Here is a 26,119-nt window from a genome sequence, read left to right as displayed (position 1 = left end):
GAATTGGTAAGCTTCAACATTCTTCCTGTTTCCATCGGTGACTGGATTACTGTGACGGGACACATGCTCAGAGCGAGGTTAAAAGAACACCAAACTTTATTAAAGTTGTCTCTTTCAGACGGCACTTATGTCTCATCTGCACGTAGTGCTCTGGGATATTTACTCAGATTTAAGGCAGAAATTGAAATCAGCAGTTTGGCAGGTTAACATTTGCAGAGAGATGCCAGTAAATGATAACGAGACGCAATTTCCCACGACACAGACAGTCTGATATGTTCTGCCTGATCCCTCTCTTCAATTTTATGGTATGGGAACTTTTTTTTGCAAATGACAGTGCTTTGTTCCAAAACCTCTTTAAGCAGTATTTTAAAGGGACAGTTTACCCAAAAATATAAATTCTGTCTTCATTTACTCACCCTCAAGTTGTTCCAAATCTGTATACATTTCTTGGTTCTGATGAACACTGAGAAAGATATTTGGAAGAATGCTTGTAACCAAACAGTTCTGGGCCACTATTGAATACAAGAGAAGGAAAAACTATTTGTAAAATATAGATATTTTGAAGAATGTGGTAGTAAATGGTGGCAAAGAACTGTTTGGTTACAAACAGTCTTCCAAATATCTTTCTCTGTGTCATCAGAAAACATCAGAACAAAGATAACTTCCCTTTAAGGCATCATAAGCGTGATCACAACGCTAAAGTTCTTGAACGTTTCTTATGAGGCATCATACCTCAACAATGCACCATGTATTGGAGTATTTATAGGATGCACAATGCTATGGCTTATGTAGAGCATTTCAAATCTGTTATTTTTGAGGTTTCATTGCAGATCGTGGGATGTTGGTTGGTGCCTTTCTAGGACACTAGCTTCTGACCGAGCATTGCAAGAACCTTGTAAAGCTTTAGAGTTTAGCACATACAATTACTAGAATCCCCAATAAGCCGTTTGAAATATGGCCACAATAGCTAACGAGAAAGCAGAGCATGAAGGAAGATTAATGAGCGCCGGCCCTTTAACAGGCTGAGAGGAATTTAAGGAATGGATGTTGACTTCAGCTTTTTACAGTTTGCTGACTTATCACTTACCACAAATATTTTCTCCACTATTTCACCCTTTCAGCCCTCACCACAATCTCACAGATGAGTTTTCCAGCGGCCGTCCTGTGCCAGACTCTACATCGGAGTCCCCCCTTTATGTGCGATGTACATGCGCTCGAGAGAGAGAGAGAACATTCTCATTAAGCTGTAGTAAATGTACCGTGACAGCTACGATACTCTTCTAGTGTTTACATAACATCAGTTCCACTGTCGTGTATGTGCCATTCATTTGAGAAAGAAGACATCCCATTATGGCAGACTTCGTTTTGCTTATTTTTCTTTCGATCAGTCGCACTCTTCAAGAATTCACGACCGAACCCTTCTCTCTAGCGCAATCCATTTGAGTGCAGATCAACTGGACTTTCGTCATCACATTAGACACTTGAAGATCTCTACGGGACGCTACTGTTGGCAGTAAAGAGGAACGACGTCATTAGAAATCTGAGGCTCAAATGCAGTATGGCAAAAGAGGCGAACTAGAGCAAGCGTTGTTTTAGGGTCATGGGGTCGTCCATCCGTAAGTGACGGAGCGCAGAATGCTTGTTGAGGGCGTCTGTCATGCGTAACGCTCAAGTCTCATGTGCGTGTGTTTCTCATTGAACTAACACATGTGAGGGAGGCTATACTTTGCTGGTCATATGGAAATAGGACAGAGGAGTGTGTGTGTGTGTTTGTGCGTCCGTGCATGAATGTTTGTTACAGGCTCACGTGCGCTTTTCTGCTCTCGATATCTCTGTGGAGAAAGTGGAAAAGAAAACAATCTCAGCCCTAATCAGAACCAGGTCACTCCGCTGTCCGGGCCTCGCCTGACATTTACGGCCTTCCTTTGGCTCCGCGCTCGCGCTTTACAACGCGAAGCTCCACTTCAACGTATAACTGATTTGCTGGCGTCCGTAAATCTACACATAAAGCAACGCCTGACTTCACGAGGTTCCTATTTAAAGAAAAAAGATATCATGCAACAGGAAACAGTTCGTATATATCACTCAGAGTTTCTGACAAGAATATTCGGAGAAGAAAAAGAGGGAAATCTGGCCGGAGGTGCGGTATGTGTTCTGAGTCATAACATTTCGTTTTTTCTGTTTTCTCTCTTAAATTTGTTCTCGCTTTATGTGTATTTTAGTGTTGATTCTTGCCCTAAAAAAGTCAAATAGCAAACGTTGACTAGCACCGATAAAACCGAAAAAGCAAATTAGTGTTGCTTTGCTTTTTAAAAACTGAAATGAAGTCAGACAGTATTAAAGGCCTGACAGCCAGGTGCTTTGGACTTGGCCAGCGGTTCGGTTTCTCAGGCCAGCTGGAAAATGAGTTGCAGAATTTATCTGCACCCTTTTCCCTTGACAAATTATTTTATTGTTCTTGCACAGTTGGTTTGCATTTATACTTTTGGCTAATGATAGGTTAAGGCAGCGTGATCTGCGCGTTACATGGCGAACGCACCCAACTGGAGCCGTTCCCGTAATGACAAAGCACATTTGCTCTCTGCGCTGACAGAAAGATAGATCGTGAGTTTAATGCTAGCCGATCCTCAAAAACTTGCGACCATATGATTTTTCTGATCTCTCGTGACTGCAAAATTAAGCATTATTACATTACAATGCGAAAATCTTGCCTCAGGATACCTGAAAGCATAACCCACTTACTCAAAGGTCACATCTTTTGCCAGGCTTAATTGGATTACAGGGCCATTGGCGATATAGGAATGTTCCTGCCTGCCGTAGATGGAGAGATACCGGCGTTATAACCGTCTGCGTACTGCACTTTACCTGACCCAGGCACAGTAGACGAGAGTAAGGCTGCTAATCTTTTACAAATGCTGCTAGTCTCCAAAACCAGGCTTTCCTGAAGATGACCGAGTCAAAACAGCCCCTGTTTCTCAATGAGTCGCCGTTGAAAATATGTCTGAATCAAACAGTGACTAACACGTAACTTCTGTCTAGAGGGTTCCTTCGCAAATGAGAGCGCCTTACCGGAGACGTGTATCTGTTCCCGTTCACATTCATCTGGAGGATCTGGTTTCACTTTAGAGTCGGCACACTTATTTTCAAGGATGTTAGGGAGTGGAGACAGTGAACTGCTTGGAGGATTGTAACGTCATAACAAAAACACTGGTATGGGATGTTACTTTTAACCCTTGTGCGGTGCTTGGGTTTTGGTGTTTACTAAAAATGTGTTTAATAGTTTTTTACCAACCCCAGGCTTTCATATTTATTCACAGATGTGGAAAGTTGTGGGAAGTACATTTTTAAATATCTGTACTTTATTAGAGTATTTTTTTTACTTCACTACATTATAACGCATATATCATACTTTTACGTCTCTACTTTTAATAAATAAATATTGTTTCTACCTTTTAAGTACTTTTTTATCAATCAATCATTTATTTTCTTACTTTTAAAAATGGAAATGACTAGATATTAAATGTATTTGATTTACATGGGGTGGTTTCCCAGTCAGGGATTAGACTAGTCCTAGACTAAAATAAATGTAAGAGCTGTCCAAACTGAAAACAACTTGCACTGACATAATTATCTATAAATACATCATTACCTTTGCGTAATGTTTTAGGAAGTAATGTTCGCTAAAACTACTTACATTTGCTAATTTAACTAAGGCCTAGACCTGGTTTAAAATAGGTCTGTCTAGGAAACCCCGCCATACTGTATGAAAGGTAAAAAAAATGTGTTAAAATTTAAGTGATATATTCATTATAATATAGTGAAGTACATATTCTTAAATTGACTCGAGTAAATATAAAAATACCTAAGTTATGTCCACCTCTGTTTATGAACAGTGTTTCATATCATATCATATAGATCATTCTTTATAAGCTTTTTTTATGGCTGTATTTATTTAAACACTGAATAATGCTCTGGGTCCGGCAGACCTGTAAACACTGGGTGAACAGCAAAGACTTGAACACCGTAAAAGGGTTAAAAATATCAGAATTTTCGGCATGTGCCAGTATGATATTTTGACGGCACGATATTGGCAGTGTGACATTTACCCTTTTACAATGCATTATTAAAAAAATGTGTAAAAACTGCATTTTCCCCCATTAAACACAATGCATTAAATTTTTAAGCAACACAAAATATTTGAAACAGTAGTTAACATGTACAGTATGTCAGGTTAAATCAGCGGTTCCCAAACCTTTTAAAAGCATGGTACTCCTTTCTGTCATTTTTAATTAAACTTGCATACGTATATACATATCTATAAAAACATAAATAAATTAAATGCATAAGAATAATTAACAATAAACAAAAGATAACAAAGAACCTGATGGATTTTGACACTTTCCGTTTTTGATGAGACATAAAAAAGAGCTCATACCTTGGGGACGGTATAACAGAAATTAAAAAAAAACCTGTGGCCGTTCAAACCGCGGTATACCTTGACTAGGTATTCAGCCCATGCCTAATTAGAATATTGCATGATTAATTATAAAATATATCTAGTTTTATGCATAATAGTACATTAAATTGCATTCAAGTGCATTACGTTTTTCACTTCCTTTTTTAAAAGTATTTGTCCCCAATGCTATGTGTATGCCGTTACATACCTTAAGGGCTTTGTTAAGAAAAGTTCAGGTCGATCATTTATTATGGTTTTCATCGCTTTTTATGTGATATCAGGAGGAAGCATTTGACATCTGGTGTATCTGTATAAATCTCTGTTGCCTTTTGTTATTTTGACATGAGTTACGGCATTTACTCCGAATCACTCATTAAACTGGCAGTCCCCTCTTTATAGTGTTACAGCATGTTTTGACAAACATCTTATCAGCAAAGGATATACAGAGAAATGATGAAAGACATACGGCTTCATTTCCAAGGCCTCTTGATTCCCCCACGCCCTTTTTCTCTTCAATTCGAAGGAGCTTTCGAAACATGTTTCACATTCCATGTCACCAGATCGCTGCCAACCACACATCTTGAAGAGGACTCCTAGTTGTATTTCATATGTTCTCTTTGTTTACATGGGGTTAGCCCCTTTTTCAGATGACTTTGTGCTTTAATTGACTCCATATAACTTTGACATGACTCCAGTGACAAATGGAAAGATTGTCTCCGCGAATTAGCCGATGGCAGAGAAATTGAGGGGACCCGGCAAAAATACGCTCCATTTGCGTAATAACTTTGGGCACAAACACAGCAGTGTTTTCGATGTCGTACATGTTTTTTGATCATTATCTCAGCGGCTTTTGTTGTGCTTGCTTGTTTTGATAAAGCTAACATTTCACAAGAACACTTAATGCTTAATGATGTTTGAATGCTTATAACGTAACAAGAACGACAAAGAAGCGAGTCCGCGACTTTAAGAGATGGGTTTTAAATGTGAGCGTGTTTGCCAATCACCCTCTTAAGTGGGAATTTAATATTTTAAATCATTTTAACCAGATGTGCCACTTTGAAATATGTAAGTGCTTACTTTTGCTTTATCCTCAGAAAATCTGTGCAGGACCTTGACTGAACAAACAGCAGTCGGCATAAAGGAAATACATTTCATATTTCCATACCAAACCAAACCACACGTAAGGTGAAATGCGGTGAGCTATAGGGTGAACAACACTAACTACTGTAAAATATCTGACTTGTAACATGTCATCAAAGCTTATTAGACTTGCTGATGGACAGGCAGAAACACTGAATGCCAATTTGACCACAAACTGCACTTCAAATCACAAGCACAGCGACACAATTCCAGATTATAAGAGCTCTGAGTCAAAAATCGAGTCTTGTAACTAACTAGCGAGTTATTAGGATATGTACAGTAGTTCCGGCCAAAACTCACTCATTTAGGAGCTCACAAAAAGGAACCTGCAATGTTTGTATTAGCGATAATGTAAAATGTGAATTCATATTTCACATCAGATTTTGCTGGTGAAGAAAATAGCACTTATTTTCGCAAAGGAAACAAATATTTGCATTTCAAAGCCCCTTCGGAGCGAAATGAAAAACAAACTCTTTATGGGTTTGGAGTCTATTTAGGAAAATTTCAGGGATGAAATGAATATGATTTATGGTTTATAAACCCGGGGCTGATGCCAGGTTGTGTGAAATGATGATGTTAAGTCATGCTTACAGCCCTGAGAGGGAAGAAAGAGACACAGAAAACTAGCTAACAGGTTTTTACTGCTGTTTATAATACGTAAGCGGAACTTTCATAGAAATCTACGACTCTAGATCAGGATTTAAACTGTGAACCTGAACCTAACTCAAGGTGTTTTGTTGTAATGATGTTGTTCACCATTTGTATGAACAAAAAATGGTTATCCACCAAGAAGAGTAGACATCAGTAGGTGGCTGTTAAAGCGTGCTGGACGGTGGGCTGGATATACTGTATCTCCACAGCTGGATATGACTGGCTGTATGTTTAAACAGCCCTTAATTTACCACCTTCCCCTTCAAGCCCTATCTGGACTAAGATTGAAAGAATTTCCATTAAAATCACCGCATGATGCCTTGCTTTTTTATGCATACCACCTCCGTCTCCAGCCCTTTTTAGGTTCAGCGGTCCTCATTTCTCAAACTGTGTTATTCCTGACCAGGGGCTCCCGTGCTGACGGATGCTCTACCCTTCTCTTCTGCTCTCTGGGGACGTCTGCATTGTGAGGACCCTTTTGATGTGTGATGATGTATATTGTCTGGTGATCTGGCTCTCTCAGGTTACCAGGGGCCTGAACATGACAGAAATCGTGGGGGGAAATATAAAAGAGGGTTGGTTTAGAGAGGGTCTTTGATTTGTAAGGGCTATACCCCACAAAATAAAAAGAGTCACATTGTTTTGCCCACTTCCTTTAAGAGTTACGTGTGGTTTGAAACTCTATGCAAGTTGAGGGTTGATTGAAAAACATAGGCTTCCTTGTTAATATATTCAGAGAACATGAAATGTATCTTTGAACCCATGCACTCATTTGAAATCCTGGTAGATGTTGATGATTGACAGGTCTCTCTGTACAGCAGTTCTTTTGCATGCAAGGGGGATAGTTCACACCAAAACGAAAATTTATTTATTTAATTATTTTGAAGAATGTTGGTGACCAAACAATTTGGGTCCCCATTGACTTCCACTGTATAGACACAAAACCAGTGAGACATTTTAATAAATATCCTCTTTTGGGTTCCACAGAAGAATGAAAGATTCATATATCATTTTAATTGACAAGAGGTTAAATGAACTATCCCTTTAAACAGCGATCATTGAATTCTATGATTTATTGTTCAGATTAAAGTGAAGTTATATTTATTTGTGGAGTCATGGTGGGTTGAATTACTCTATTGTGTTCTCCTGCAACAGTTTTAGACATGGCCTATGGCCATGAGCTTTGACTGAGTGGCGGCTTTGATAGTGACTAAGTTAGTTTACCATTGCGAAGGAAATCGGAGCATGGCCAGATCCGTCATCTGTTGTGAGTTTGCAGATAAAGTTTGTTTGGGGATATCGCTAGGGATTATGTTTGTGTTTTCGACTCGGACCGGTCATCTCACCGAACTGTAATGACAGGGCATGAGGCTTTAAATGGGGGGTTTGAAGCAGGAAACATAAAACAAAATGAATAATCAAATAAAAATAATAGCTTCCCTCTCTGCCCCTGTTGTCAAAGCAAATTGTTACTTTTAAGGAAAAAACTCCTTTTAGGAGAAACGTGGGGCCAAGTCATTTCTTAATCATCAAGACTACTCAATACCCTCCATGAGGGTGAGTCTGCTTGTTACATTTTATCCCGATCCCTGCCAGATACTTCAAAGCCAAACCAATTACACAGAACGCTTTGAACGTCTTATACTGAACGAAAGGTTTTATTATTTTCCCTCCACTGAAACGACCAAAGCAAAAAAATGCAAAAATGAAATATGATTCTCATTTGTTTTCCTCACATACCATCTGGTTTTCCCCATCTAATAATAATAGGGGTTCCCTTTGAGAACTCCAGGCAGCTAAACTGCACAGATAACAAAAGAATCATTTTCAAATGTTGTTTTGTTTCATTACGGCTAAATTACGGCCACTTAAACTGTTACGAGAGTTCCAAAAACATTCCTTGTCGATCACGATACTCTTTAAAAATATATTTCCAACAGCAGTTAATACTTTACTAGGGATGCACTGATGTGTCAATTTTGGCCGATAACTGATAATTCTTTAACATTGGAAGCCGATAACCGATACGTTTGCCGATATACATTATCTAAATATTCATATAACATTTTCTAAGACTGAAACAAAAGCTTTTATTTGGAAACATTGACTCCAAAAAACAAGTTAACCATTAGTTCTCTTTTTTCCCTGAAAATCATGTACTAGGCCTACTTTACACTAGTTAAAGATTGTTTTAACTTTTAAACTTTTCTGGTATAATGTTTATTTAATAAACAAATAAAAATGTTCTTCCAGCGCAACCCAGAAATGTTCTCAATAGCCACACGTCTAATAGGTCTCAAGACAGAAAGCATTCAGACGGAAAACGGCGTCCTCTAATTTATACATTCATAAATATCTACTCACTGTACCTACATAAACAATGTTTTGCTAATAGCAGTAAGTGAATGATCATGACAGAAAGACCGTAACGTACTTGATTTTAACTGAGCAGCGTGCAGCTGAAGTGGTTCAACCAGAGGAAGTTATTAATCATTTTTGGTCTAAAATATATCGGCTTCAATTTTAATTTATCATGTATCCTTATTTTTTACGAATTTTGCGGGCAATTTATTTTAAAGTGACTTACAGTGTATTCAAAGTACGTTTTATCACTATGTGTGTTCTGTGAATCGAACCCATGAGCTTAGCGCTGCAAACCCAGTGTACCTTCATTTGAGCTACAGAAACAGTTAAAGGTTTTACAAAAGTGATATCAATCATAAGTAATGTTAAACCCTGCTTCTGACATGTGTTAAAGTGTTATAAAATGCTCATAGGATCATGCTTAGCCTTGTGCCTTATGAGGTGACCATCATGTTTCGTGGTTGAATTTGGGCTTTGTCATTCGAGTGGAACATCCTGCCATGTGTATTCAGATGAATTCTCCCACATATTAAGGCATGCTTGTAAATATATTGTTGGAAGCAACCAAAAGGGAACGCTCATGAATGTGAGTCAATACAGCGTTAACAGCGTCATTTTGGCCACAGGGCAGCTGGTCTCGTAAAGATGCTTGATTGGTGATTTTTGTTAATTTGTTTTGTTTATTATCAACTTAACTAGGTTGATTGTAAAGCTCATTCAATCATGTATTTATTTAATATGTCTTGCTTTTCACTGACCATTAGCTGTCATTCCTTAGGAATGCTTCAAATGAAAATATTGGCGCTGACTTGTACAACAGAGGAATTTACGCTTAGAACATTGGACACCGTACAAGACTGCATTTCACTTTTAATTAGAAGGCTTTGTTTTCTTAACAAGGATTAGTCGAGAACCTTATTATTAAGCCACAACCCTGACAGCCTGATTTAATGTAAAAGGATATTTTGCGAATGGAATTAATTTCACGTAAGCTGTGCAGAATATTTATATTTGACATTAGAGGGCAAACAGGCAAAACTTTTTCCAGAAGAAGCTGTCTGTTCAAACATTTTTTCACAGCGCTGACTGTGGAATGAAGAACAAATGCACCAATGCATGCAGAGGAAAAGAGTTCCAGAAGGTCTAAAATGCATGCACACGCATGCACACAGACACACACACACACACACACACACACTAGTTTCAATTCAGCAGTCTTGGTCTCAAAGTTCTTTTGTTTTTACAGAGCCCAAAAGAGCCGTTCGGAGACCGTAAAAGCCCAAAGACGGCCTGTGATGAGGAACCCCGAGTCTTTACAGTTAAAGCTGTACATTTTTACTGCACAAGACACAGGAATGCGCTACAGCACTCCTGACACATTTAACATTGTAATCACCCCAGTGTTCGGCAGTCTATAGAGTTCGGTTGCCCTGTTGTAAAACCGTTTCCCGTAACCTCACCCTGTGACGTAGACTGTAAAACGAAAGCTCTGTTTATGAACACATTTCTTACTACTGTTCATTGTAAAACAACATTCCTGTTGTATTTCTTACACTGTATTAATTTATAGACCTGATGGTTTCTTCAACACTACAGGCTTATTGCTTGAACTCTAAGCTGTGTTTCACAAGTCAACAAAGCTCTGAAATTAAAATCATTTTGTCGTCTAGTCGCCCTCATGTCATTCCAAACCTGTACATGGATTTCTAATGCAAAACACTAAAGACGATATTTTGCAGAATGTTGGTATCCAAACAATGACCCACGTTGACTTTTACAATAGGGACACAAAACCACCTAGACATTTCTCAAAATATCTTCTTTTGCATTCTGCTGAACAAAAGTTTTTAGTAAATGATGATCGATTTTTTTTATTTTGTGGTGAACTATCCCGTTAAACGTGAATAAAATAAGTCAACCACCATAATGTAAGGCTATTATGGTTGGTTGCCAGAAGGTTGTTATGTGGTTGCTAAGGTGTTCTGGTACGTTTTCAGTTCATTTCTATGCATTTGCATATGATTTGCATTTGGTTGTTTGGTTGCTAGGATGGCCAAAGTCAAAACAGCCCATAATCTCTTTATTTGAGCCGAGATGATAGTGTATCCATCATAAATTGTCATCAACCCAATCCCTGGCGTAATAGCCAGTGCCACAGCTCTGCCAGGTTCTGCATCAACACCCTGACCCAGCCTCACCCGTTGCTTACTGGAAACCAGAGCGATGGTGGTCCAAATCCACCCACGTCAATCCACAGAGGACAGACTCTCAGGCTCCTCCAGTGACGGATTATCACCAGCAGGTGGTGGCATGCCCAAGAGGAACCTAGTAATTACTACAAAGGTATAGATGATCAACACTGACCATCATGTCTAGAGGCACTTTAAGAACCCTGTCATTGGCAATGCTCACAGTCACAATTCGATGACCTGATTTTTGGTGCCTTCGCGAGGTGTTTGTGTGCGCACATGTGCTAGGCCTGTGTCCCTCTAAAGTCCTAAAAAGAGCCCGTAATGCTTTAATCACAGTGAGCTTTGATTTATAAGGTTTCCCTGTCCAAGCGTGCGGTTAAGTCACTGGGTCGTAGGAGTGGCGCAGGCACTGATTTTCTGTTTGTTTGTGTTCGGTAGTCTGCGGTCAGTTACGGACTGTTTTAGGAACCGAGGCTGTGACGAAATCAGCTGCATCTGCCCCTGTTAAAACTCAAGAGCAACTTTTTGAGAGTGTTAAAAAGCAGATGAGCTCTTCTGTAGATACAGCGCTTTGTTCATTTGTGAGCATTACGTGTGAATTTTGCGGCATGCAAATATTTAATGCTATGATATGGTTTCGAGATTTATTTTCTCATATCATTTAGCCTATTTATTCATTATATTTTTTTATGCAAGAGAAAAAACTCAACACTTAACTAATCTCAGCAGTTCCAAGCTAGTTCCAAAAACTAGTTTCTACGCACGATCAACAAAGGAATAGTTTTGCACTTTTAACGGTTAAAGGGTAGTTCACCCCAAACTGCAAAACAAAGAAGAAGATGTTTTTTAACAGATCAACATCAGTACCCATTCACACATAAACCAATGGGTACCGCCATGGTTTGGTTACAAACATTCTTTAAAATATCTTTTTTTGTGTTTATACAGGTTTAAAATGACGAGAGGGGAATATTTAATGACAAGTTTTGAATTTTTATTTTTGGATGAACTGCCCTTTATGATGGTGGTCATATTGAGATCACATGACCAGCTGGGCCTATTACTTTATCTTTTTAACCCAAATAGCTGGACACATTTAGCTGTTAAATAACATGTTGGCAAATGTTGGGCATGTTTTTTTTTATGCTGACACTGCGTTTATTCCAACAGGTGTCAGCATACATTTCAATTTGTCAAATTCTTTCGACGTTGCCTGTTAAATACATTTCTCAACATTTCATGAAAGTGAAACACAAACCAGGATTTGTCCTCGTTCAAAAACTGCCATAACAAACCAATTTCATCCTCATGAAAAAGACATCATGTCTGGTGGTACCAATAACCCAGCAATTACATCCGTCATTTCAGTTCTTCATAATTTAATCAAGCTTTTTCCCTGCTCTTACCGGGCCGTGCACCTGCCTAAGTGAACCTTTTCCCAGACTTTGTTATTTTTCATTTTGTCGTACCCTCAGGTTTTCAATCAAACCTCCATTGCTAAGCAAACAAATAAGTTCCGGGTTTGCACTGCAGAGACACAAATATAGACGTAAGTTATGAGATCCAAACATGGAAAAGACCCTTGTCTCTAATACGCAACATCTGTGGGACACTTGAGTCATAGTGGGGAACACAAGGACCCGGTGGGCGAACTAAACGAGATCTTTCAAAAAGCAGCAAGAGATGAAACGAGATGAAATGATAGTTATTAACTGTTTAAGTGATGATGCTATGATTTATGGTGCTAAAGGGCCTCGAGTAGAAACGTCACAGCGCATTTCCACACGCATCTATCTTGTGGTTTTGGCAGCTTGTTGTTCACCGGACGAACACGTTTGACGTGCATTAGAGTTGATACACACATACATGCGTTGACACACACACAGACGCATGCTCCCTGTCTCCCCTTCCTGAAGTTCGCTCTTGTTCTACAGTACTCCTGAGAACACACATCTTCAGACATCTGCTTTCCATTGAGAGCATATCTGAAGACTTGAACGCATTAAATGCTGGCACAAGCTCGGTCTCGCTCCGACATTTAATGCTGCACTTAGGTGACTTGAAAGGCAGGAGGCGAGAATTGTAGAAAATGAAGTGTCACCGAAATAAAAAATCGCCTGAGATTACCAGCAATTACATGTAATAATGGCCGAGCCATCTGCTGATCAGATGAAGTCAGAGTCCGGTGGTGGAGTTACTGTAGAGGTAGATGTTTACAATGCATCCCCTTCAATAAATGCAAAAACAGATATAAACTATTTAAACTATAACTATTGAAAAATTCTATTCAAATGTATAAAAATTCTATAAATATGTTTTGCATTTTTTTCAAAAATCATGTTTTTTAGTGGGCATTCCAAGTAATATCAAACTGCAGCTGGTAAAAACCAAATTAAAAACATGAAACAACATTTTTAAAGATGGACATTTATATAATATATATAAAATTCATACAAAATTATTCAATAGATATTCATCATAATATTTAAATGTTTAGTCTGCCAACTTCTAACTTATGCAACTTTAGCCTTGATTTTACAGACAGGGTTTCATATTGTATTATGTATTGTATGTATATTTTTACTTGTACAGTTGTATTATTTACTGATAAGATGCTATTTAGATGTAAATATATACATAGGATTTGTATCGTCACCCATTTTGGTAATCAGCTCAAACTGCAAATACATTCTGGATCTGTGCATATCAAACAAGAATTTGGCAATGGAAGCGTTTTGCTCCCCTTTACTTCTGTTTTTGGTTTCAATCTCTTGTGTTTTCGCGAATGAGGCCAGAACATCATGCTGGTCTTCATCACTGAGCTCTGTTCTGCCCTCAGGTACAACTGGCATAGCGCAACAGTGATTTCACACCCAGAATTGTCATTCCTAATGGCTCCTGAATGCTTACAAACCTGCTCCTTCCTTTACTTTCTTTTTTCATTTGGTCCTGGATCAGAGGTGTGAAAATCCTCTTGGACAGAGAAGAATGCTCTTTGTATTCTGTCTGCTTTCCAGGTACTGATGAGAGCCAGTGTGTTGGAATCACCCTCTTCATTTTGATTTCTCTGTGTGAGATGCAGCTGTGAAAGTTTGGAAGGAAGCAGTAGTATTATGGCTACTTATAGATCGTTGCACTAGAAGTTCAGATAGTGACATCACCGTTTTGTAGCTGTGTGCTTTACATTATTAAACATGTGAAAAAGATTTATTATCTTTTAATGTCAACTATAAATCAGTTACATTTTTGCAGTTGGCAGGTACTTTTATCCACAGTGACAAATCTGTTGTAATAAGAGTGCATTGTAATTGGTGTAAAAGTATTTTTGATATTACATTGGCCGTTTCTCAATATGCATTCTTCAGCGGTCTTGTGTCCTCCTGTTCCGGCTCTACGTCATCAATAACCATCCAGTCCCGTTCCAGTTCTCAAGAACAGAGAACGCATGAAACCGGATGTGTTCCTGATATCAAGGATACATCGAATTCAGCCTTGCCCTGAAGTCGCTGCAGTGCTTTCATCCAAGTTCGTTCTTCCGAGGCTGCCACGCAAGACCAGTCTCCCCGAGAACACAAGTCCGTTCTTTGCGTTCTTGGGATTGAGAAACGGCCTAGATTATACATTTTAAATGATATTTTGATAGAAAGAAATTATGACTTCTTTCATTTTACTGGGAAAAACAGTCTTGGGCAAGACCCATATGCCATGCTCATATGGAAGACAGCAGTTTGAATTTAGCTTGTGTTGTTTCTTTCTAACTGTGGTTTTCAGTCTTGCAAAAACTTCCTGTCGAATATTATGAAAATAATATATTAGAAAATCTGAACATAGAAAGTGCAGGTATTGAGAAGTATACATGTTCCTTGTTTCACAGTTGTCTTAACAGCAGAGCCTGTTTTTCATTGTCTTTTTTCTTTAAAACTGGAGCTTTTACAAACATTCACCTTCTCACAAAAAAGCAACATACAATGCAATGCCCAGCACTGAATTACCGTGGCGTATTCAATATAAATCACATCTATAGTTCTTTCCAAGTTTCCAAATGTGAATGAGATTCACTTATTCAGCCTTTCTGAGACTAATTCTGTAATGTTACAAAGCCTTGCATCCTAAACCTCCCCCATAGTTCGATCAGTACACAAAAAGCAGGGCTTTCAGCGCGGACTTGGATCCCGAATGATGTCAGTTGGAAACGCTTGGAGTTGGACAATAATACCTTAAGAGACACATATGGAGTGTGAAGCGTTCTAATGTCAAGAATGTCTGATTCTGTGCCATTTGCCTCATCGTTTGCAGGTTGAATGTGCAAATTTCTGTATTGCCCAAGGTTGTACTATCAATGATGTTTTGAATTGAACCAACAGTACAAAGTGTACATCTCTTATTTAGAAAAAGTGCAGTCTTCTGGTTCCTTGAATTCGCTGTTTTTAGGGCTAACGGGGCTAACATCACAAGCACTTTCAGAAACTGCCACTTGAGGCTAGAATTCAAAGAATCGTGACCCAGATATTGGGCAATTTTGAGAATCTGTCGAACAGATTTGTGCCGAGCATTCCTGTGGCTTCTGGCTGTGTTTTCTGTGCACCTCTATTCAACAGTATAGTTTACCTTGACTTGACTTGGCATTTAAACAGCTTTTTGTAAGACAGATGATCTGTTTTGCATACAGGAACCAAACAGTTTTAAATTTCCGTCGGCGTAGTAGCGTACTAATAACTTGACAAGGGGACAAACGAATTGCATGTACTTAAAAGAACATGAGTTCGTATTTGTGTAAAACAAAATATCCCAACATCATTGACAAATCTCTCAATCCTCTCAAGATGAAGCAAGAAATCCTTGGCTTTCGCTCAACGAGCAGTGATGTTATCCGCAAACACAGTTTGACAGTCCAAATGTGGAATCACTAAGCCAAGAAAAAAGGATCCAAGATTTAATAAACAACTATTATTGTTTTGTGAAATCTAGAATGGATGAGAAAAAGCTTGTTTCTTCTGTTTATAGAGTTGAGTGAATCCAGCATATGTTTTACAAGGCCTGCGTGTCTTGTGATTTACTCCACCAATTTCTCTTTGCTTCTCAACACTTCTTTCTTTGTTTCCTTTGCTCTTTTTGCTTTAAAGCAATTACTTGTCACCTTCTTATTCTGTTTATGTCTTATTCAAACAATGTCTCTTTGATTTACCTAACCTCTTTTGTCTTTTCTTTGGCGTATCCAAATGTTTAGACATCGGTTTTGATCATTGAGTGTTACATTATTAATGTCATCATTGTGTGCAAATTAGATTTATGAAATTGATTTAGGAAGACTTAAAAAAAAGATGTGGTCACCCACACTGGAGTCAAAAACAATGTCGGCTTTCTATTTCCAAACTGCACTACGTAACCTTTTTATTTTGATCTGTACTCTTGTTTATTTTGATGACATTTACTTTACTTAGTTTGAGTTCTCTTTGTGCAATGACACAGCAGATCAACTGACTCATTGGTCTCCCTTGTTTTCGTTTAAAGTCCCTGAAGGCAGTATTACAGGGATGGACGTTCATGTTCTTGAAATGTATTTTATTATACAAAGTGAGTGAGTGCAGTATGAGTCCTCAACATTTTCCAGGAAGAGTGAGACTGTAAATTTTAATTGCAAATATTTACATTTATGCATTTGGCAGACAGTTTCATCCAAAGCAATTTACAGTGCAATTAGGTTTACATTTTTCAAAACGTGTTCTGTGGGAATTGAACCCATGACCTTGGCATTGTTGTACGTAACATGCTCTCCCAGCAACTTGGTTTTGCTAAAATGAGGTTTTGTCAACATTTTTGAGCACTTACAAAGAGATGACCTAAAAACTAATATACTTTTCTGATTTCTATTGGAAAGATTTATTGGCAATCTATTATACAACCACCACAAGTATTCATTTCACAAATTTTTCTTAATTATTATGTTTTAATGCATTTTTATGATTACTTTCTTGTTTATTAAATTGCATTTTTTTCATGCTTAAGGATGACAAATATTAAAAGATTTAATTGTTAATACTATACGTACTGTCTTCCACTTGTCTCAGGGAACGGAGGATGTATCTCGTTCTGTTCAGATAAGGAGAGCGCTTCAGACTTGACAGAAGATGTAACGTCACTGCGCTGTGGACAGAACCTGGGGGTTCAGTCTGGTGACCAGTACCACCACAGTAACCACTGTGAAGCGACCACACAGAACCTTCACCTGCAGGAGAGCCCTCATCGAGATGGCAGGTAAGACTTCCCACATCGAAGGTCAAATAGGCCTTTTAGACCTGCCATTTTCATATTTCCCTCCTCAACATGTTGTTTCTTTTAATGTGTGTGATTTATGTTTTCCTTTAGGTCAGTTGTTTAGCAGTGCAAAGCTTATGGGTTTGAATCCTAGGGATCACATACTGATAAAAATGTCTACCTTGAATTTCATGCTTTGGAAAAAATCATCTGCCAAATACATAAATGTAATTGATCAGAAGATAGACATCCATTAAACCCATTTTTCAAAACTTAAAACTTTATAGTCACATAGGGGTGTACCAATATACTGATGGATCGCATATTGCAATACAAAAAGTTTAAAAAAGGAACCTTGGAGCTATGGTGATTGTTGTTAAACATGTTTAACCTTATTGGTTGAGTTGACAACATATGACCTTTGTAAAAATTAATAATTTTTAAAATGTTATATTTATGTTCAATTTTGTGAGTTTACTGCTTTATGAAGTTCTCTTTTATAATTATGTTCTTCGTTTTCATTTTGTTTCAAAATTCAGATTTAATTTTCATCGAAACCTCAGATGTAATTTTTTTATAATTTTCAGTAACATTCGGTATTTTGTTAAAAAATCTCTTATTTTCTGTTTCATTCTTTGCCATATTTGTTGAGAAAGATATGGATACAGTAATAATTGTGAACCCAGTATCGTATCAACATGTGAATTGTTACATGTTTATACAACAACATGTTGCGTAAAACTGCCCTAGTAGCATATTCTTTGCTCTCATAGCATTTGCACAGTTATTAGGATGGTCTGTGAAGTGTTATAATGTAAAATAGATATTTTCTTAAATATATAAGAATTAAAACTATATATATATATATATATATATTTATATATATATATATATATATATATATATATAATGTATACAATTATTTCATTTAGATTATTACATAGATCTAATTTGTGCTGTAAGGAGCAAGTGAAACAAGATAGTGAAACACAGCAGACTGATATTGCTGCTTGGCACCCTTCACGTTTTTAACCACTTAGAGAAGTGGCTGCCATCGGATTCTGTTGGCTTCTGTGTAGACGTAGTGCAGTTGAAACCCATGGTTTTAGCACGGGATGCTTTCCAGTGTACTTTCACTCAAACAAGCCATCCAACTCTGTCGCTAAATGTCACTGCTCCAGCCAAACAGGAAGTGGCGATCCTGAAAGGAGCAACTCATAACAAAGTTGACGCTTCAGCTCAGTCAGTAAGCTAGCATTAGCGGTTTCCCGCACCGAGCACACCGAGTGAATAGGGGACATAGACAAATCCTTCATAGGCGAGACAGAGGGGCCTTCTCACATCATTCAGGAGCTTTGCGCAAAAATCCATAATGAGCAAACTGACAGGAATTATTATGTGCAAGATCACAGCGACACACTGGGAAATATGACCTCTCGCCCATTAAGGGGGGCAAAGATTCTCACTATAATGGGCAGTATTGTAAACACAGAGCGTTTAGAGGCCCGCCATTATACAACCAAACCAGGTGACTTCTATTTAGCCCACATGTAGGCTTGGGTTAACCTCTATTGTGTCATCAAAGCCTGTCAGACGTGGAGCATGACAGCCCGCCTGCATTCATCTCTCTTTGGTCTTATTTTTAAATACCCATTCATAACTATAGTTCGGGCCAAATATCCTGCATTATTTATTCATAGGAGCATTTGCGGTGGATCTAACCGGTGTTTAAGCACACCGCGGTTATGAAATCCATCCAATGAGTGTTTCCTGTAAGAGTGGGGCTCATAAAAAGCAGCCTATTTCAGATCACTACAAAAGCAAATACCATAAACTAATAAGACGCTTGGAAAATGAATCTTCATTCGATGTGCTTTCAAATGTTGGCCGTGTAATAGAGATGTTCTACTTCGTGTTTGCCAGGGCTGGAGCACAGAGCTTGTCTGTTTACGTGGTGTCTGAAAGTGAAATAGGTGGGAAGGAAGAGTTGGCAGACCATTGAGAAGCCCTGGCCTTTATCTTTCAACAGACCAGGCTGCTAATAGCGTTCATATTCTTCCTGCTCAGTTCTTCCTAAATGCTGCTCATATTCCTCTGGGTGTGTCTCTGTGTCCCACAGGTCTGCCGGCTTTCAGACGGATCTCAGCTCGTCCTCACTGTCCGGAGGCTTGAATGGATGTCGGGCATTGCACTCGTACCCCATCAAACAGGAGGGCTCCATGGGATACAAACGGGGATTGGTGGACTTTTCTGGAGGGATGTGCGGGGTTCGTAGGGAGTCGGACCGGCTTGGCAACGGCGGTGGCAGTGGTAGCTTAGCAACGGCTCTGTCGTTGTCGGCGATGGCGGTGACTGTGTATCCATTTAATAATGAAGATGGCTCCTCCCCGCTGTCTTTGTCTCCAACTTCGCGTCACTCAGCACGGCCGAGTGCTGGCGGGCTGAAGAGGCGCTGCCTTTCCGTGGCCTCCCAGTCAGCTGCCGTCGCAGCCTCGGAGGGAATCGATATTGCCGGAAACATCTGCTCCCCCCAGATGTCAACGGCGGCCTGCGCAAACGGGCCCCACACCAATTCGTCGTTGCCTACCACCGTCGCGTTCTCCCGGCCCATCTCGGCGACGCTTCACAAGCCTCTCCCCACTTCCAGCCCGCAGGACAACTGTCAGCTTCCGTCACCCTCCACGTCCAGCTGCCTCCTACCCCTGTCCTCTTCATCGTCCACCTCCTCAGTTTCGTCAGCGGAGCAGTGTGAGGAGTTAGGATCCATGCAGCCTGGCATGGGCAGCAGTGATGGTCTGGGACTTCTCATACAGCCCTGTAATCTGTTGGAGGGCTGTCAGCGCGGAAACGTTGTCGGTACGGCCGTGCTGAAACAGGAACCTGTGGATGAGTTCTCTTTAAGTGAGGAGGAGCTCTTTCAGCATCAATATCACCATCTGACGAGCCGTGGAAACCATCAGCACGGCCACCACCGCAGTGGGCATTCCCACCACCACCACCAGACTGGCCCCCCACGGCCCCCCATGCCCCCTCCCTACCACCTGCACCAGTACATGGGCTCCGGCCCAGGAGCTCTACTGCATCTTCAAAGCCAGCAGTCTCCACCCTCAGGCCTCTTGGCACAACCTAAACCCACAGGCCTGGTAGAACAGCAGGTGGGCGACAGGGAGGATGCCAGCGGACTGTTTAGCGATAAGCAGCTATGCCGCTGGATCGACTGCAGTGGGGCGTACGAACAGCAGGAGGAACTGGTTAGGCATATCGAGAAGGTCCATATCGACCAGCGAAAGGGTGAGGACTTCACCTGCTTTTGGGCCGGATGTGTCCGACGGTACAAACCTTTCAACGCCCGCTACAAGTTGCTAATCCACATGAGAGTGCACTCGGGGGAGAAACCTAACAAGTGCATGGTGAGTGTTCGCAGTTTATGTCATAATCCTGCTGTCGGTGGTGTAAAATGTCAAGAGTTGTGGTTCTTTCATAAGTTTGGAGAGGCAGTTATAACTGCAGTGAAGGCAGTAAAATAAAACTGCCTTGAAAAGGTCTGTATATATAGCATTTTGGATTGAATTGCTCCTGACTTAAATGGATAGTTCACCCCAAAAATGTTATTTCATTATTTGCTCACCCTCATGTCAAATCTATATGACGTTCTAACATAAAAGAAGATATTTAAAAAAACCTTGGGACAACATACATTGGCCCCATTGACTTCCATTATATAGAGACAAGACCACACATTTCTCAAAATATTTTCTCTAGTGTTCCTCGGCAGAAAGCATCATATACAGGTTTTGAATGACATGAGGATGAATAAATGATGACAGAATTTTTATAACTCCTTCCAAGAATCAGTTTTGTAATAGCTTTCAAGGGCCCACCTTGTCTTTTTCCCTCTCACTTTTTTTCACAACCGTATCACATGGCATAAGACATTATGATTTCAACTGAAAGCTCAGCTAACTTTCCACTGATGGGTTTAGTTATATAATTGGACCTGTAGTCTGGCTGTATAAATAGTGTTGTGGTGAAACCCAAGTCATCCAGGTAAAACTCTCAAATTCCACAAGTCAACACTCTAATCACTGTCAAAATTCTTTTTCTAACATTTTCAACCCAAGTGGAAAAAGAGCTCCAACCTCACCAATAATCAAGTCCAAATACACAATTAGTCCACAATTTGTATAGGGTGAAGCCGTGTTTATTTTCTTTCGGATCTTTTTCTGTCTCTCCCTCTCAGTCTCTCTCTGTCCCCAAAAAAAGAAACAACCGAGATCTTTAAACAACGTACACATCTGTTAAACATAGCCAAACAATGCATCCACTTGATCCCTTTAAATGTGAGGTTTAAACGTTTAGCCGTCCCACAAGAATTAAGCGAACTGGCTCTTTATCCAAACTAAACACTTGGAAAAATGTAGTAGTCTGTAAGAAAGGAGCCACAGAGGAGATGGTCAGTGAAATTCCCCTCTCTTGCTCAATAAGTGAATGTTTGATTTCTCGGCTGATATATCCATACACAAGAGCCTGTCCAAAAAGCCTTTTATTTCACTGATACTTAAACAGCTTGTTTAGAAGCCGGCCTGTTCTTACAAACCCCGGGATACCTTTTAATATCAAAATAATCTGCCGTGCCAATAGTAGATAGTTATAGCATATTAGCATAAAATAGTTTACGCTAATATGCAGAGAATGTCACTATGAGAACATTTATCTTTGTTAACTGAAGTAGTTCCTTTAACGTTATTAATAAGAATATTTATTTATTTTTGAGTGGATTTCATTGTATGCTTTATGGGTGTTGTATACTTGGTTTCTTAAAGGGATAATTCACCCAAAAATAAAATGTTTGTCAACGATTATTTACCAAAACCTTGATATGATTCTGTGGAACACAAATGATGATATTTTTAAAGATTTCTCAATAGTGTCTATACAATGGAGGTTGATGGGGGCCAATGTTGTTTGACTACCAATGTTCTTAAATCTTTGTGTTCTGAAGAAAAAAAGAAAGTCATACAGGTTTGAAATAAAATGTGGGTGAGTAAATGGTGAACTATGTCTTTAATTTTGTGAGATTGTGGACTACTCATTGGTTCAATGTTGTGTCATTATTAATTGTACTTTACAGCAGTGGTGTTTGGGTTGCTTTCTCTGGAAACATTGCCCAAAGTATGTGGCAAGACCAGCCTTGATGTCACAACTTTCCACCACAAACAACCCCTTATTTTTTTCCGGACGATGCTAACCAGATGCTTAGATAGAAACAAACTAGTGTATTGTACTAAATGGCTGGACACTGTCGCTGGATATTGTGAAGCTGTCTCACTATGTAAATTCTCTTCAAGTTTAGTTAAAAAATGGCCCTCCATCCTCCGTCACTTCGGTACCCTGGACAGGAAACAAATATGCCTTAATGTTTCCTTTCAGGATAAGAAAAAACGTTTTTTTGAAGTCAGGCAATTTGTTTATATGTGCGATAAACATTTTTAAGTGTGAATGATGGAGCAATAATATTTCATAGACTGAAGACTACCCTTACCAAATATAAGTATACTTCAAATTCATTTTATCAAGTATATTTATGACATAATTATTTTTACTTCTTTTTATGGTGTAGTTTATGTATGTATACTAATATCAATATAGTTAACTTGTTAAGTTGTTAATAGCTAAGTGTATCAGTTGTAAACTTTGAGCACGTCATAAGTTTACAACAGTTTTTTTATTTACCAGTGTAATGCTTGTTTACTTTATAAAAGTACACTTTGAAGTATACTGTCTGTATATATACGTTTGTAAAAAATTTTCACTGCAAGTATACAGTACATTTTATTTTGTTGAACTTAACTTCATATTTAAAATTGTTTGTTATTTATATTAAATATATATTCATATTTATATATTTCATACTATATTATTACTGTTTTATTTTGAACATGTACATTTATAAGACAGTCCGTAAGAATAGGCTAGTCAATCAAAAGAGTAACACAACTACAAGACAAAAATATTCTTCCAATACGTCATTATGCTTTTAAGTATCTATCTCCAACAAAAGATTGAGTACAGGGCTTGATATACTTTTGGCTTTTATGTGATTATCATCAGTATACGTATATGTCATTTTAAGTATATTTCTATGAAATTCATTAAAATAGGATGAAAGTATGCTTCCTTACATTTTAGTTTAAAAGAATGCTAATAGCACACTTGGGTAAACTTCTTTTCTAAGGGTATATTTTATAGTTATGATATTACATAGCACATGCATTTAAAACATTATTTCCTTCAGATGTACAACATAATACTTGCATTTAGTACAAAAGCTCCATTCAAAGTGCTATTGACCTTAGAAAATGTATACCTACTAGATGACTAAGTAGCCTACATACTGTAGTGTGTAGTACATGACTTTAGACTACCTTCCTGTGACTTATTCAGGATAAAATTTGTCTAAGAGCATGTAGCAATCTCTGCCCTTGTGCCATATACAAATACGTTTTGGAATTCTAGCTATTTGTGCAGAGGAAACCGATGAGACGTTTTGATTTTGAACCAAATGCTTCAGAAAACCCAGCTAATCCCTTTATTATCTTTCCAACTGCAGAGTCCTCAGAGAGCGCACGCGGCACCATTCCCTCGCATCCAAACACAACACTCCCTCATTCCTCTCCCTCACTCGCGCTCTCTCTCCCATGCTTTCTCTCTCCCAGCTGTGCTGCGTTTGATTTGTATCATGCAGCGCCTTGGCAGGAAAAAGTCATTATCACAAACACAGGACGGGGTTCTGACTCTCTGCTTTGTCACCGTCCATACCTGGACGCGGTTTATGCTCCGGCACGTAAAACACGGCTACATCTGTAAGCAGTGAGCTCGGCAAACCTCTTAAAACCGTTCTGCTGAGTTTGAGAGGCACCGTTTGGTTCCCTCTCTCCAATTAAAAAGCGCCGCGGGCTGTTTTGTGGTAGTCGGACAGCAGAGGGTAAAGCTATCTGAAAGGAAACAACATAATCTTGTTGCAATATCCTGTTGTGTTTCATGCCTAATTCGAGTGTTGTTTTAGTTTATTGCTTTTATGCCCTTCTTGACTGCATTAATATTAAAAATATATCCAGCGACTGATGCCCTGTCCCTGCACTTTTGTACGTCAGTGCTGTCTTGGAATCAACTTTGGATTTTAATTCACATATTCCAGTAACCTTATAAAAATATTCATCAAAGCAGTCGTATCTTTTAATAATTCTCCAGGGTCGACATTTATTTAGTTGTGCAAGTTTGATGAGGAGGCTTGTATTATGATGTTGGATGTTGGTGAATGCTTACGTTGTAATTCTATTCTGGAATGTATTGTTTTAATTATATCACATGAATATCTTGGCTTTTGTTTAGAGCACTTGTGCTGAGATTTGCGTATTTTACCAGTGTAATCAATACATTGTTTTCTTGACTTTTCTGTGGTTTTTGTGCCTGCTGTGAAAGGTTAAAATGGCAGTAAAGATGGGCTTTGCTGTTTTGTGTTTTATGTGGTTTATGAGTGTTTTCGTACCCAGGGGTCGCTAAATTCTCATAGTCATAATAACACTCTATATTAATTTCTTTTAACTTTTAGATTTTACTACTACTGTTTTCCGGCGTAATCTATGCCCCCTTTATTCGGACTGCTTGCAAATTTTAGTGAATTGTTTGTTCAATTAGTTGTTAAAAAACACAGTTTAAAATATAAATTTTCCTCACTTCTGATTTGGTTTATTTATATATAAACTATTTAGTTTATTGTTTATCATTTTCGAAAAAAACTTGCTATAGCCTAGATGGTTTCATTGGACCACACGCCTGGCCCGAAATTAACTTCTGCCCTGTTTTTTTTTCAGTCTTGCTAACAATATAACAATTTAGTTTATATTTAATATATAATAATATAAATGTATATTAATATTGGACTTTAGGGCCTATATTAATGGTATTGAAGTAAATGAAAACATCTCAACAGTTATTGATTATTTTTACGGAGATCTACCGGAAGTTATGTTTGGGCCACAAAACATTTGTATATGTTGTTGCTGCTGAAACAGTCTTGATTCAAGAGTTGAAAAAGTATTTTTTATTTTCTCATCTTTGTCGCTTTAAGCCACTTTTATTGTGGACAGTTGGTCATTGAACATTTGGCTCAGATTTACTTCCTGAACCACACCTTATTTGTTACCTCATCACACTTTCAAATGGAACCACCCTCACTTAAATAAGAAAAGATGCATTCTTTTAAAAATGTATGCCCTTGCTTGAAGGAAAAAACCTGCTGGAAAACGCACAGATCATGGAATTTCCCTTTTTCCTCCTTCGCTAGTGTGAAACCGGCAAACGTATATATATAAAGATTTATTAGACGGATTTTTGGACGGCTGTTCAAAATTCTCCAGCAGCAGACGTTGAGACATACAGGCCGAACCTTTGCCAAGATGGAGTGTTTGGGTTAAATGGAGGCTTTTGTGAGCAATCAACACAAACGCTGGAGATGAAACGTCTAGCGCCATTAGCTAATTAAACTGCCGGACTGCGCACGAGCCGGCTTATTTCTCTGAATGCGGGAGAAACCCGAGCCGTCTGGGCTTTTACTTGACGAGGGCAGAAAGTGCTGTTGATACTAATGTTGATGTACTGTACTAGAATGAGCTGCTGACATCCAGCCATGACTGCTTAACTTAACAACTGCCAACTCTCTGAGCTCCATTATGCTAGCAGGTAGCCACGTTTACCCACAGAGAGACATTTTATTGCTGGTTGGTTGCTTTTTCATAGCTTATGGGAATTAATGGTGTTATGTTTTAATAAATATCAACCTTGTTTCACATACGTTTCATTAAATATCAAACTTGTCTCAAATGCGTTTCTCATGCAGTTTCTTAGGAGAAATTCATATTAAAATAAACAATTCTAGAACTAAAAAATTAAGGCTGTTAGCAAATGGTAGCTCACATCATTTGATAAAAAATGTTTCACAAAATCAGATTTTCACTTCACGTTATTGTGACTGTAACAATATTATCACAATATCTATTTT

General features: G+C 38.7%; 1 protein-coding gene across 3 annotated transcripts in view; it reads left to right on the top strand.

Annotated features, from left to right (window-relative positions):
• LOC130406966 (zinc finger protein GLIS1) overlaps positions 1-26,119 on the top strand; it is a 70,204-nt gene that overhangs the window by 6,410 nt on the left and 37,675 nt on the right. For all 3 annotated transcript variants that reach the window (XM_056729562.1, XM_056729561.1, XM_056729560.1), the window contains exons 3-4: positions 16,872-17,058; positions 19,178-20,468. In XM_056729562.1, coding sequence (XP_056585540.1) covers positions 16,872-17,058; positions 19,178-20,468 — 1,478 coding nt within the window. The remainder of the gene's footprint in view (positions 1-16,871; positions 17,059-19,177; positions 20,469-26,119) is intronic.

This window comes from Triplophysa dalaica, chromosome 18, assembly GCF_015846415.1.
Source record: "Triplophysa dalaica isolate WHDGS20190420 chromosome 18, ASM1584641v1, whole genome shotgun sequence".
Lineage (NCBI taxonomy): Eukaryota > Metazoa > Chordata > Actinopteri > Cypriniformes > Nemacheilidae > Triplophysa > Triplophysa dalaica.
The sequence above is the reverse complement of the archived record's forward strand: the minus strand, read 5'-3'. Positions and strand labels throughout refer to the sequence as shown.